General features: G+C 29.6%; 1 protein-coding gene across 7 annotated transcripts in view; it reads right to left on the bottom strand.

The window, feature by feature from the left end:
- LOC142325415 (BSD domain-containing protein 1-like) overlaps positions 1 to 13,426 on the bottom strand; it is an 82,746-nt gene extending 69,320 nt beyond the window's left edge. For 4 of the 7 annotated variants that reach the window (XR_012756542.1, XR_012756538.1, XR_012756539.1 and 1 more), the window contains exon 1: positions 13,193 to 13,426. Coding sequence is in view for 2 of the 7 variants with exons in the window: in XM_075367168.1 (XP_075223283.1) it covers positions 13,193 to 13,200 (8 nt within the window). In the remaining 5 variants the exon portion in view is untranslated. The remainder of the gene's footprint in view (positions 1 to 13,192) is intronic. The other 3 variants (XR_012756541.1, XR_012756537.1, XM_075367185.1) reach the window with 1 other exon arrangement.
- Between the last annotated feature and the right edge of the window lie 204 nt (positions 13,427 to 13,630).

Below are 13,630 nucleotides of genomic sequence, written 5' to 3' on the forward strand. Positions count from 1 at the left end.
GGTAGCTTTTGGTTCAGTTGATTGCAATCAAAAGGGGAGGTGCACAACTAGATGTTACAACAATCCTAAATTCAAAATTTCAACATCCTACTGCTAATCGTTTTTGAGTTATGCGAGATAAATACATACAAACATCATGGTGAAAATAGTCAAAATGGACATTTCCATTGAAATCTGAACACCAAAATTTTTTGCAACCAAAATACTTCTTTACTTCGTATAAGTAAGTAAAAAGAAATAACAGCTACAGTAGTTGTTTTTGGGTTATTTGGCACAGTGGTACAATATGTTGATGAATTTTTTGAATTTTCACAAGGTTTTATACACATACACACACGCGCGCGCGCGCGCTAGCAGGCAGGTTTATTAAAATATGCCAGTGTAGTAGAAAAGAATGTTAGTTTTACAGAAGAATGAAATTTTAATCTTTTGCAACTGAGAAGCTGGCTTGACTTTTTTTATTGAAGACTTATTAGTACATTAAAAGAAGAAAATTTTCAATCAACAAAGAACAGAACTTCTTTGCATTCAAAGGGTCCTGGGTAAGATCCTATTTGATGATGGGTTAATTATTTATTTTCATCACTCATCTTTTTACATATTTTTGATGTTTTCTTCCCTATTATTGGCTTTGTATGCAAGTTTCCTACACACACCACCTTTGTAGGTTCTCCAAGCTGAGGATACCAGGGCTTAACAATCAGCATATCCCTGCTGTCAGTGTACACCTGTAGAACAACAGGGGGTTGTGGATGGACTCTATTTACTTTTTAGCAGCTGCACAAGCTAACCTAATGGCTGAAGTGCATATGAAGTAAAACAGGCCTTCCAAATCCACCACTGGCAATACAAATTAAATGTCTATGCTACCAAAGCATCAAAGCATGGCCATATATTAGAAACATTCAATAAATTTCAAAAAGGCACAAAAGGGGATGAGCAAAATTTACCAGGAATAAAATCACTGATAAAAAGTGATGCAATTAAATTGTTTAACAAACCAAACAGCATAAAATTTAATAGCAAATTAATATAAAATCTAGCATGATAAGCGAATGGCATAAAGGCAAATGAAACAATAAGGAATATCAAAGAAACAGGAAAGGATCAAAATTTAACATTCTAGTGTTTTTTATTAAGAGATATTCATTTTGCAATTTATTAAAAAACTATCAAATTTTATCAGTCAAATTATTTTTGTATTTTAAGGTTCTAGATTCCATGTGTAGAAAAATGTTGTGATTATTATAAGTAAACATAACTATTCCGAAAAAAGTTACTGCTTGAGAAAATTCAACTATGTTGAATTAAACTGATCTTATTTTAGCTTTTCCATTTCATCTATACTTCGGGATTTGTCTTCTTCAGCATCACCTTGGTTTTTCTACTATAAAACAAAAAGTGAGTGAGTGAGCGAGTGAGAGTGAGTGAGAGTGCAAGAGCGAGAGCGAGAGCGAGAGAGAGAGAGAGAGAGAGAGAGAGAGAGAGAGAAAATCAAAATGATATAGGTTAATTTAAATTTACACACTTAATAAAATGAGATTTTAAGTCGTGTGTGTTTATTAAAAACAATCTGGCTGTATTTCATACTAAAATATATTTGGGAGTGAAAACATATCAGATGAAGAGTTAAGAGAATGAAAATGAAGAAAAATTATACAGAAGTTAAATATGAAGTTTGTGATTGAAAAAGAAATCATTACTTTTGTTTAGTGAAAACACATTGAACAACGAAGATAAAATATACTGGATAAAGCAAGACAAAAGCTAAATGTTGAAAGTATAATATGTTAATGTATTGAAAAGTACAACTTAGAAAATGTTCATGAATTCTATAATTTCATTTTTCCATTTTATCATTCCATGACCTGAAAGGTGATGAATTATGGAGGTTCTAATAAATTTCATAAAAAAAAAACAAAGTACTTTTACAGTACATGTGACCCATATTACTGAAAACTGTCTAGTATATTTGGACTAAGTTTATTGTTAATAGTAGCATTCCATTCACTTTGACACTTATCTTGAACCACTCTCTTCAGAGAACAGCAAACATTGTTCAAAGCAACAAAATTAGTAAAAGGAGGCTACAAACAGGCCTCCTTTGCTACACGATCAGTGTGTTCATTACCTCAAATTCCAATGTGACTAGGGATTCAGCAGAAGCTCATGGTTGGTTGTGTTGCGCTGTCATTTCAGAAATAACAGACTGTATATCACAGACAACATGGTGTCTGGAGTACATGTCACAAATCTTCTGCAAGGCAGTCACTCATGGAATCTGAACAGACAAGTGTCAGAATGTTGGGATAAATATATTTAAGACCTTGTTAGTAGCATATAGCTCCACAATGAAGACACTGGGAAGACCAAACATGTATGTTCTTCTGACAACTACAACAGTACAACCAACAGAATTATTGTGTCTAGAGCCATCTGTTGAAAACTATAGCATCGGGATTCATGCTATTTACAATATTAAAAATGTTTTCTCGTAAGATAACTGGATTCATGTCCTTTTTAGGATATTGACAAAGACTAAAACAATAATTCATGAGAGAAGGTCACCAAGGGGTGTAGTAACGTAGAGTAACAGGAGGTAATTGTATATTTAGAGATAAGAAAAAGCAATAGGCTCTAATTGCTAGCAAGGCAGTAGAGTTTGGCCATTCTTCATATCGATTAACATTCAGGTTAGAGAAAAATGCATCTAAGATAGGATGATAATTTGGTTGGGCTGCGCTGTAATGAAATCTACATAGGAGCATATCATTTGGTTTCATCTATTCCAAAGAGATGGTTCACCCACTGTGCACTAGAAGATTTACTACAGGGCTTAAAAGAATCACACCTGTAGCCAGACGGATAAATGAATGGTGAACTGCATCAAGCATCTTACATGTGATGGTCTGTGTGAATGAATAAGCCATGCAGTCATAATCTAAGTAGGTATGGACCAGAGCTCTGTAGAAGCACAACATGCATACATGATCAGCTCCCCAACGAGTATTGGATAGAACTCTCAGCATGTCAAACATTTATCTTCAACTCCTTTTATGTGTTACCCATGTTAGTTGTTGGTCAAATCACAATCCTAGAAATCTAACCCTGTAGTTTTTCAAGTGTGAAAATCAAATATATTTCATTATGTCCGGACAAAACGCGAGTCCAGCCATTTTACACCACGATTCTAGACAGGTTATTGTGTTTCAAAGCACCGCTGCCATAATAAATACAATTACATACATTTATAACTACATAAACTGAACTTATCAATAAACTCTTTAAAGTAAATGTGAAATGAGAACTACAGTAAACTTAAAAAAAACATTAAACTTTAACCAAAATAAAAAAATGATCTTTGAGACTTAAAACATAACTCAAGCTAAACTATCCCAAACTTTGGGTTTATAAACTCTTCTCTAAACAAGTAAAGTAAGCATTCTTAGTAAAAAAATAATCAAAGAAATTCAGCCACTTTCATTCAATAACTGATATTACGTTTCATAGATGTATACATACAATACTCCTTCCTAGCCATCTTGATTTAACATCCGCAAGACTTGGATCAATTTATCAGAAAATGATTTAACACTTTCAACTTCCCACTACCACATACGAGGCACAATCCAGAAGATTTCCTTTTTTATGGTAAACAACTAAGCTTAGGAATACTGCTTCTAATCTTTACAATCCATCTTTTACTAGAAAAAGGCATTTCACTATAGAAATAACCTTTATTACCCAAATTAAAACCGAGTTTCCTATCTGTTATAAAATTTTCTCTAATTTATTATGCACACCTCCAAATAAACTTCTTCAATCATGTATACTAGTCAAGGGCAATTCTTTTCAAATTTTTGAAATCTTTAAAATACCATACATTTATTTAAACCATGATAATTTTTTAATAAGGCCATCATTAGGTATTTTTAATATCTTACAGATATAAATATAATGTAAAAAGTGTATACGTGTGGCAATATAACAGTTTCCAAATGCAAAAATGGCAACTTAAGCAATTTTTTGATAAAGTATTTCAAAACTTTTCAATTTTTTTGGACTGTCCCAAATTTGTGCACTATAACATAAAACAGCCTGAGAAACCATTTCAAAAACTTGTCTTTTTGACTTTTCAATTCAGATATTTATAACTATAAAATCATGCCAAACCATAAGATGTAACTCACGTTTATTCAGTTTTTTAATTAAATGTTATTTTAAATAAAAGCTGTGATTCAATTATATTTTTCTGGAAGGGCCACTTTTCTTTCTTAGTCATTCTGACCCGATTACAAAATGGCTAAGAAGTTAAACACAACCCTGTTTAACTTCAAAAAATGATTCAAGGTGATTCAAACATCACAGAACAGTTTGTAGAGACAATCATAGTTTTAGTAGTGATATCCCATTGAAATAATCTTAAAAACAATCATCTTTATTCACATTGTCAAACACTAAAATCAATTAATTTGAGAAATCATTTGTTACATACTTAAATAATTACTTAAGTAATCTAATCCTGGAGCCTTATTCTCCTTTGCTTTATTTAAACCACACTGTAGTCCATCTAAAAGGCCTCTTTAAGAGATAATTTCAATAAAAGGCTGCACATATTGATGATAATTAGCAGTCTTTATGAATATTACAGAATGAAGAAAAGTACATCATTCACTGGCTAGTTGAAATAGTGAAAACTGTTTGGCTGATACTCTGACAATAACTTCCTCTCTTTTTACTGATCTAGGCATCCCATAAGTCTTTCAGATATTGTGAAGAATTAATCTTTCATATCACAATTGCATTTCTTTAAAATTTTATCTATACACATGTCGAATAAAACCCTTTTAAATTTATTTAGTATTTAAAAGATTTTTACAACAATTATAATAATTCCCATCAAACCAGTTGTTTATATTGAAAACATTACTCAGGGTTTGAATTATGATTACCAGCAAATTCTATTTTACAATGCATGTATATTATACATTTTATGTGTAATATTAGTAACAGATACTTGCCAATACTGCAATTTATTATTTTAAGTATTTAAGTTTTGTTTAGACCAGGTTCAGTTTAAGACTTATTTAGTTCAAGATTGAACTATGTTTTTTGTTCGGGAAAGAAAAAGTAATATTAAGAAAATAATCTGAAAATAATTAGGTATGAATTAAAACAACAAAGTTTAAACTTACTCAAATATAATCAATGACAGGCAACCCAATTTTACTAACATACATAAATTCACCTGCTAAATCATTAAGCATTCTCCCCTAAGTCAGTCAAACCAAAAATCACTTCAAAATCCAAGTAATTTTACACCATCAGAGTTAACAGATTTATCTATAGATCTTTTATAATTACTTCTAAAAGCTAAAGCAGTAAGACCTTGTTTAGATAAAGGTTGTTCTTCCCCAATTAATTAGTCTCTGAGAACAATTTCTTTTGGCATTCATATAAAAACTTCTTAAGCCTGTCAAACTCATGGTACCAATTGTAACATCTAATATAAACTGATATTAAGAATACAATCTCATCACATGATTGCATTCCCATTATATCATGATTACTTAAAGATGCAAATTTATCTTAATAGAACAATTATCTTCTAATTTTTTTTCAAGCAGAGGCACAGTCTCTAGACACTCTTCGAATATTGATTTTTCTTTCAGCAGTTAATCTTTTATGGTGTCAAATTTTTGAAAAATTGCATTACACCTATGAATATCCTTATCTTTAACAAAGGTATCAAATATAATAATAATATCAAAAGGAATTATTATATAAACGCAGAGATGAGTCCTTATTCTTGATCCTCAAGCCATATAAGTTAAATGCCAATATAGTAAGTATTTAATTGTTATTCTTCACAACTAGCAACAAAATTAGGATTGTTTCTTTTCATAATTTTATCTAATTTGTTTTCTACAACGCTAATATTCTCTGTTGGTGGTGATTCTAAATGAAATTAGTTTTTTGTAACATTTGAATCAGGCTCCTTTTGTTTCCTTGCCTGTATATCATGGTATGGTATACTTCCTTTGCTTCCACGCCTGAATTGGCTGCAGATGCAAAAGTTTCCTCTTTTTTTGCTTAATCACTAACAGATTTCCTCTCAATTTCACATAATTTTTTAAGATTTATTATGTTTAAAACATTTCTAATTTTATCATCTTTTGCCTCTCATCTTTTTTCATTAAAAATTAAAAGCAGATCAAATTTTATTGATCAGTAATTAAATTAAATTAAAAACAAACTTTTCCAAGTCTCTATACAAGCTAAACTCTTCTTCAATTAGATTAATAATAAGATTAATATCTCTCAATATTCTTTAAAAAAGAAATTAATTCCATCATTAAATTAACTATTGCACTACATATTAATTTCTTCTGGCAATTTTCCTTTTCTGCTTCATTTCTTTGGCTAAATCCTTCCTCAAATCTAATATCATAGTTTTAAGTTCATCCATTATAAATGAATTAATATTAAATTTAGTATACTAAGGCAGCTCAGTGCATAACAAATAAATGACTATTAAAAACTTTTTGTAATGACTAATTTTTCAGGTTATGAAAATTCTATTAACTATTTTCAAGGTTTTGAAAATATGTTTGTATAATTTTTTTGCAATATTTATCTTATAAAACAAACATACATAATCTGAATTTGTAAAATCTCCAGAAAATTATAAAAAAATTTGAAGAGCCAACAATCCAACTTCCCATTCAAATAAGTGTAGTACTGCGTCAAGCTTCACACATATATTTTAATGAGAAGTAAAAGGCAAGTGGAATAACAATGAAAGAAAAATATCTGTGTATTGCCAGTTATCTATGTGGGATCAGGTGATTTAGAAGGGAGCACTGCTGTCTACAGCACCGACTAGCTGACCAGTGCAATATATTTAAACAAATTAAAATTGAGTTTTTAAGTTTTGGATTTTAAATTTGCTGTAACCTAAGTTTAAATTTTAAATTTGCTGATTCATGAATTAGGACTGGCATTGAAGCAGTCTGTAAAGGCTTTAATATTAGGACTTGTTTCTTTAAGTAAGAAAAAAAAAAATCAGATTAACGTTTTTATATACAATTTAAAAACAAAGAACTTTGCTTGGTTACAGCTTAGTATTTGTAATTTAATAGTAAATTAATTAAAATTATTTGAAAGAAATTTTTAGAGACTTGAATGGTGGTAATAAATCTGATTTACACGGGTAAGTAATCATGATAATGACAGAAGATGGTTATGCAATGTATCCTACATTAGGACCAATGAACAGGAAATAATAAAAGTGTTAAGAATGTTGAAGATCGCTTCAAGTTGATAAAGGAAAAGTAATTTACTACATGAGAAAAAATATTATCTATCCCTATCACTTCTGATACAATTGTTACATACTCTCTTACGTCACTTTTGAAACTGACTTTACAAATGTGCATATTCTGCAAGCTAAATGTTTGTTTTAAAATGCATTTCACAGGAATAAGGTAATACTAGAATAAATCACTTGACATAACTTTACTGCCTGTATGTCAAGAGATTTTCCAATTATAAAAAAAAATATTACATTTTAGAAACAACTTTGATAGATAACACAAGCTGTAAGGATATATTTTAATAAAGTTAGGCCAATCGGTTTAGAATTCACTCTAAATCCAAAACAAATAGTTTGCAGTACAAAATCCAACACCCTACAGTATGCAAAATTTCATTTTGTGCAGTTAACTTGGAATGGCACACAATTTTTTTTTTCTAGAAATAAATACTGAGCTGAATGAATATTTTTAAGTGATTGGATGCCAGAGTTGTTATGAAACTATGAGAAAGGCCTGGCCATACTCTATAGTTTAACAAATATATTTTATCACACAACCTACTGCCATTATCAAAAGTAAAAAAAACCTTACAGTTTTTTTTTGCATAAATTTGTTAATCTACTGCTTGAAAGTGATATTAAAATTAAAAACAGTATGCTGATCGACATGTAAATAAAGATAAAACATTTTATGCAGCGGCAGGAGAGAAGATATGCAATAAGGAGTTATAGTTTTACCAAGTTAAAAGATGGAGTAGTGAGAAAAAGAATGTCATTAAAATAAAGACACCTGAAGCAGTTATAATAAAATGAAGCTATGGAAAGAGTTCTCTTTTTAAGCAACCTTCACAGAATAAATATCACATCAAGAAAATTGATGCCAAGCATAATCTTTCATGCAGTTATTATATCTACCAAAAATAGTAGGTTTGAATATAGGATAACTTGTAACAGTTTGAATAGCTACTGGAAGGATATTTCAGATTTACTTTCTTTTCATTTGTGGTTGGTTAGAAAAAGTAGAGAAAATAATTATTTGGAAATATGATTGGTAATCAATCGCTTGAAAATGCATGAAGAAAAAAACTTTGAAATCATCCCTCTACCTCAAATTATAATGGCAAAGTCAACCATTTAAGGGAATCTAATGAAAACAAAGAACTGAACTGATGTAAAAATAATGGTTATAGTAAATTTTATTTCTGGGATACTGCAAAAATGCAAGGTTTATTTCTGCAAAACATCAAATAGAAATTGTTTCAAAATATTTCACAATAGTTAAATAATAAGATTTTCTTTAGGTAAAATTTAAGTTTTATGTTTTTTTTCTATTCAAAACATTTCATTTCTGTTAATAATTATAATTACATAAAAACAGATTTAAATCATTAGTTTAATACATAGCATTTAATTAATCCTTTTATTTGATTTGCTGACATTTTATTACATACTTAACAACTTTATCTAATGTTTATGTTTTTCTACCTCATATATCTTATTTCTTTTCACTGTAAAAATATAATTTTTATGGTTCATAAATGGAACACTATTTTATAATAGTTTTACTTTCATTACAAACTACTGATTTATTTTACCAAACCATTTTTAGATGGTTTGATTGTCCATTTACAAAACATCATGATACTGGTGAGGTGGAGTTAGCAGGGTTAAGAATCCTCATGACTGCTGATTACATAGTAATAATGGGAACTACAGCACAGGGTCGTGAGAAATACATTGAGGAAATTAAAGAAAATTCAGAAGAAATGGGTCTACAAATCAATTTAGGTAAAACTAAATATATGGCGATGATTATAAAAGGAAAAGTCAGTAAAGACAAATACATTATAATTAATGGTGATTCATTTAAAAAGGCAAATAATTTCATAATACCTAGGAGTAATATAAACTGTAAAAATGAAATCACTGAAGTGGACCATCATCACATCTCAAATGCAAATAAAAGCTACTGGTCAATTAACAGTATTCTTAAGTTCAGATCAGTCTCAAGAAAGGTAAAGGAGAGGGTGCACTGTACAATTATACATCTGGTGTTAACCTATGTGTGTGAAACTTGTGTAAGAGAAAGTTAGAAAGCCAACTAATGTCTTTTAAGAACAAAATCTTGAGGAAAATATATTAACCAGTGCTGGATGAAGAGGCAGGAACATGGCATAGGAGGAAAAACAAAGAACTACATGAGCTGTACAATAAGCCAACAATACTAAACATTGTCAAATCTAAAATAATATAGCGGGCAAGACATATGGGAAGAATGGATCATAATACTACTTTAAAAAGAGCTCTGAGTCTAAGTACAACAGTCATAAGACTAGGTTCGAGCCAAGGAAAAGGTGGGAGGTAGGGAGAGGAAAATCATCAGAGAAGATGGCCATACTCTGGTGACTGTTGGTGGGGGTGTATGATGGAGATGGGTGGAAGAGGCTGACAATGGAAGTCATGGACCCCTTAAGTCTGTGAAGATCACAAAGAGAGAAACACAAGAGAATATTGATACAAATTCAAAATATTACTCTTGCTGCTACAGGAATATGTAATTTTTAATTTCTTGTAGGAAGTAAAGGACGAATTGTGATCGCGAAAAATTTTGGTTTTCAGATTTCACAGGAAATATCCATTTTGACTAGTTTCGGCGTGATGTCTGTATGTATGTATGTATGTACGTACATTTCTTGTATAACTAAAAAACAAGTAGCCGTAGGACGTTGAAATTTTGGATTTAGGACTGATTTAATGTCTAGTTGTGCACCTCTCTTTTTGATTGCAACTGACTGAACCAAGTGTCCAAAAAAGCCCAAAATCCCCCAAAAATTGGATTTTGGACTTTTTCTTAAATGCAGTAATAAGTCCTCATTGAGGGCTTTTCAATAATATATCATAAGTGGTACTCATTTTCACTGGTTCCAGAGTTACGGCCAAAGGAAATTTTAATTAATGAAATTTTTGGATCATATACAGGGAAGGCAAATTGGTTCAAATCAGACTTCATCTCCTTTTTTTTATTTAAATATATTGATTTATTAATAATCATTAACCTCTGATTGTAAAAACAATTCTAAAATAAATAATAATTAATTCAATAAAAAAATAAATAAAAACAATATCATAAGTTATTAATGAAATAAAATTTTATGTGCTTTTCATTTTAAAAATACATGCATATGTAATTTAATAGGCGTACAAGTAAGTTACATGGTGTCTATATCAGATTTAGTGAAACATCTGATTATTCGTTTTTGTTTTAATTTTGTTGATGGTTACATCATAATCTAAAAAACATAGCATTAGATAGATATAAGACTTACATTTATTTAAAGCGTAATAAAGGGACTTTTACTCTATCCTAATATTTCAGGTAAGATTGTTGAATTAATAATTGTATAAATTATTGATGTTAATAAAAACTAATATTTTAGCAATTGTGAACTAAACACTTTATTAAAGAATTGGGAGGATTGTATCTCACTTTCAAATGAAGAGCAGTAAAAAATGTGTAAATGTAATTTAATAGGCGTACAAGGAAGTCATGTGGTGTCCACGTAAGATTTTTTGATTTTTCATTTTAAAATCAAGTCAAAAACTATAAAGCAACAGTTTTTTTAAAAATATTTTCAACATATATAAAGATTATTGATTTTTAAATGCGCGTCATCTTTATAAATAATTACTGTTTTATTTTAAGACTTAATAATCAAAAATGTTGGAAAAGTATATCCATGAAATAAAACATAATACATAAAAAAAGAATTTCATGAAGGAGAAAAAATGCACCTGCGTCATAGTAACTGTCATTTTCAGTATATTGTGCACCAGGCCTTAAGAGATTATTATTTAGTATCTCAGAGGAATATTTTCAAAGAAAAAACTGATAATTGAAAAGCTCTACAGTGAAAAATGTCTAAACATATTAAAAATTGATACTTTACAAAACATTAATTAAAATTTTATCAAAATCACGTTAACTGTTTTTTAGAAATAAGGGGTTACACAAAAATTGTAGATTTTCCAATTGGTTTGGATTACTGCATTTCTGGAATATTAGATTGTTGATAATATTACTTGTGACCTGTTTCTACAACAAATGGCAAGACTAGAATAATATTCCGGAGAAGTTTGATATCAATGTACTTTTCATTGAAGCTGTGTTTTGCTTGCCTAATGTACAACTTTATGCTTTTAATGCGGAATAGTGAGTATAATTTTAGAGCATTCTGCTTGCTCTGTAGTGTTTTCTGTGTTATACTTGTTCTTCATCCATTGATACAGGCCTTTCTTCTTTGGTATAATGACATGAAATATTTCATTCTTTCACGTTCTGATTTAGTTGGTCAATTATGTGTAGATAATTTTTGAATACAATTTCTTTAGGTAGGACAAGACAAGATTCTTGGAAATCAAATCTGGAAATCTAAAAGTCTACTGTCTGAAAAATTATTCTTTCCTTGATGAGCTTGTACAACATTAACACAGCACTATCATCATTAACACAACTTTATCACTAGCTGAATTCTCATTCACACTGAATTGCTTCAGGCAGCATTCTTATTCAACAACTTTTAAATGGATGAGGATTTTGTCAATTTCAATGAGAATTTTATTCTCACTTTATGTAAACCTTTATATTAAACGGTTCTTCCCCAAAGTATAAAAAAAATTTAACTTGCATAGTTACGAATCAAATGCATCAACCTAACAGCAGAAATAAAGTATTTCTTTTTTATCATGTTTATGTTCATGCAAACAGTGAGTGTTTGGGGTGGATTTTTAGTGATGTCTGTGGTAAATATTTCAAGAGTTCAGAAATGTTTTCCAATGACAACTTCAAGTAGGCTGAATTGTTTGTTAGTACTACCACTTTTTTGAAAATTAGTAGTTTTTGAAAATAGTAGAATAATTAAATTATTAAACAGTTATAATTCAGGAATGGCTATACAAATGAACAGATGGTCTTACTAGGGGTATATCAAGGTTGTTCTGAGTTTTTCAAATGTCTCAAATTTGAAGTAATTCTTGAAAATAAACCCTAAATCAGACTTGAGAAACTGCATTGTTTACTAGTTACAGCAGCAAAAGGGATTACGCAACTCTGTATGTGAGACTTACAACCAGGTCAATTATGTTAACATGGGTATATTTGGGTCAATGAAAAAGTACTTTCTTAAGCAAAAATATGTTTAATTATGAGTAATGAGTGTATCTGGTGTAATTTGAATATAGATTGACAGGATTGTTTGATAAGCAATTTTATTGTAAAATGTTTAATCTTGAAACCATTAGAACAATTAACTATTAACAACCGAATTGTAAACAAGAAAATATGAATATAAAATAATCTGTTATGAATTACAATTTTTTACATGTAAGTAAATCAAACTTAATATGAATATATGTACTAACAAAAACTAATGATATATATAAACTATTAACTTTAATGCGTTATCGCAAATGAAAATAACTACTGGATGATATTCTGCAGGTAGCAGTTATGACTACCTGCCGTAACTGTATTGCTCATTTTATAATAAAATGAACAAAAAAAACAACAAAATCACAAAGTATAATATTTCACTAACAATGAAAAAATGTTTATATTATATTCTATATTACAAAAAAGAAATTAAAACCGATAGTATGAACCATTACAAACGGAAATCAACACGACCAACTGAAATTACGAGGTTAAAAATAAAAAGTAATAACTCATATAAGAGCAATAAGGTACAAACGAAATCTCAAAAAAAAATATTAATTTTTAAAAACAAAGGTCACTCAACCACTGTTAATTAGGTTTAGTCCGTGAACTCTAAATAAGTGATAATGTTATCGATATGTCAGGTTAAAACTACAAATACTTACTCCGCCATTTGCTAACTACTTCAGTTAAACTGCAACCTAGTCAAAACACCACATGAAATCAACTTAATTAAAATAAATGAGGTTATTTCATGCAGTTACTTTACGGTAACATTTTTGAAGAAATCATACTGAAATTTTGTAACGTCAACATATGATTTGACCTATTTATGAATACAGAAACGCCAAACATTTACGTCTTGTAGTCTACTTATCAGCTGTTTTATTCATTGAAGTTGCCAACAAGATCAACCTAAAATTTGTGTGAATAGCTCTCGATGATACAGTTATAGTTTTGAACAAAATCATTTAAAATTATTGCTTAAAAAGTTATCAGAGGCGAATATTTATAACAAAATTTAAAGACTACATTGAATAAAAAAATCAAATATTTGATTAATCTTTTAAATCGATTATTAGTATTTATTCGTAACTAATGGC

Source organism: Lycorma delicatula, chromosome 1, assembly GCF_047948215.1.
Source record: "Lycorma delicatula isolate Av1 chromosome 1, ASM4794821v1, whole genome shotgun sequence".
Taxonomy (NCBI): Eukaryota; Metazoa; Arthropoda; class Insecta; order Hemiptera; family Fulgoridae; genus Lycorma; species Lycorma delicatula.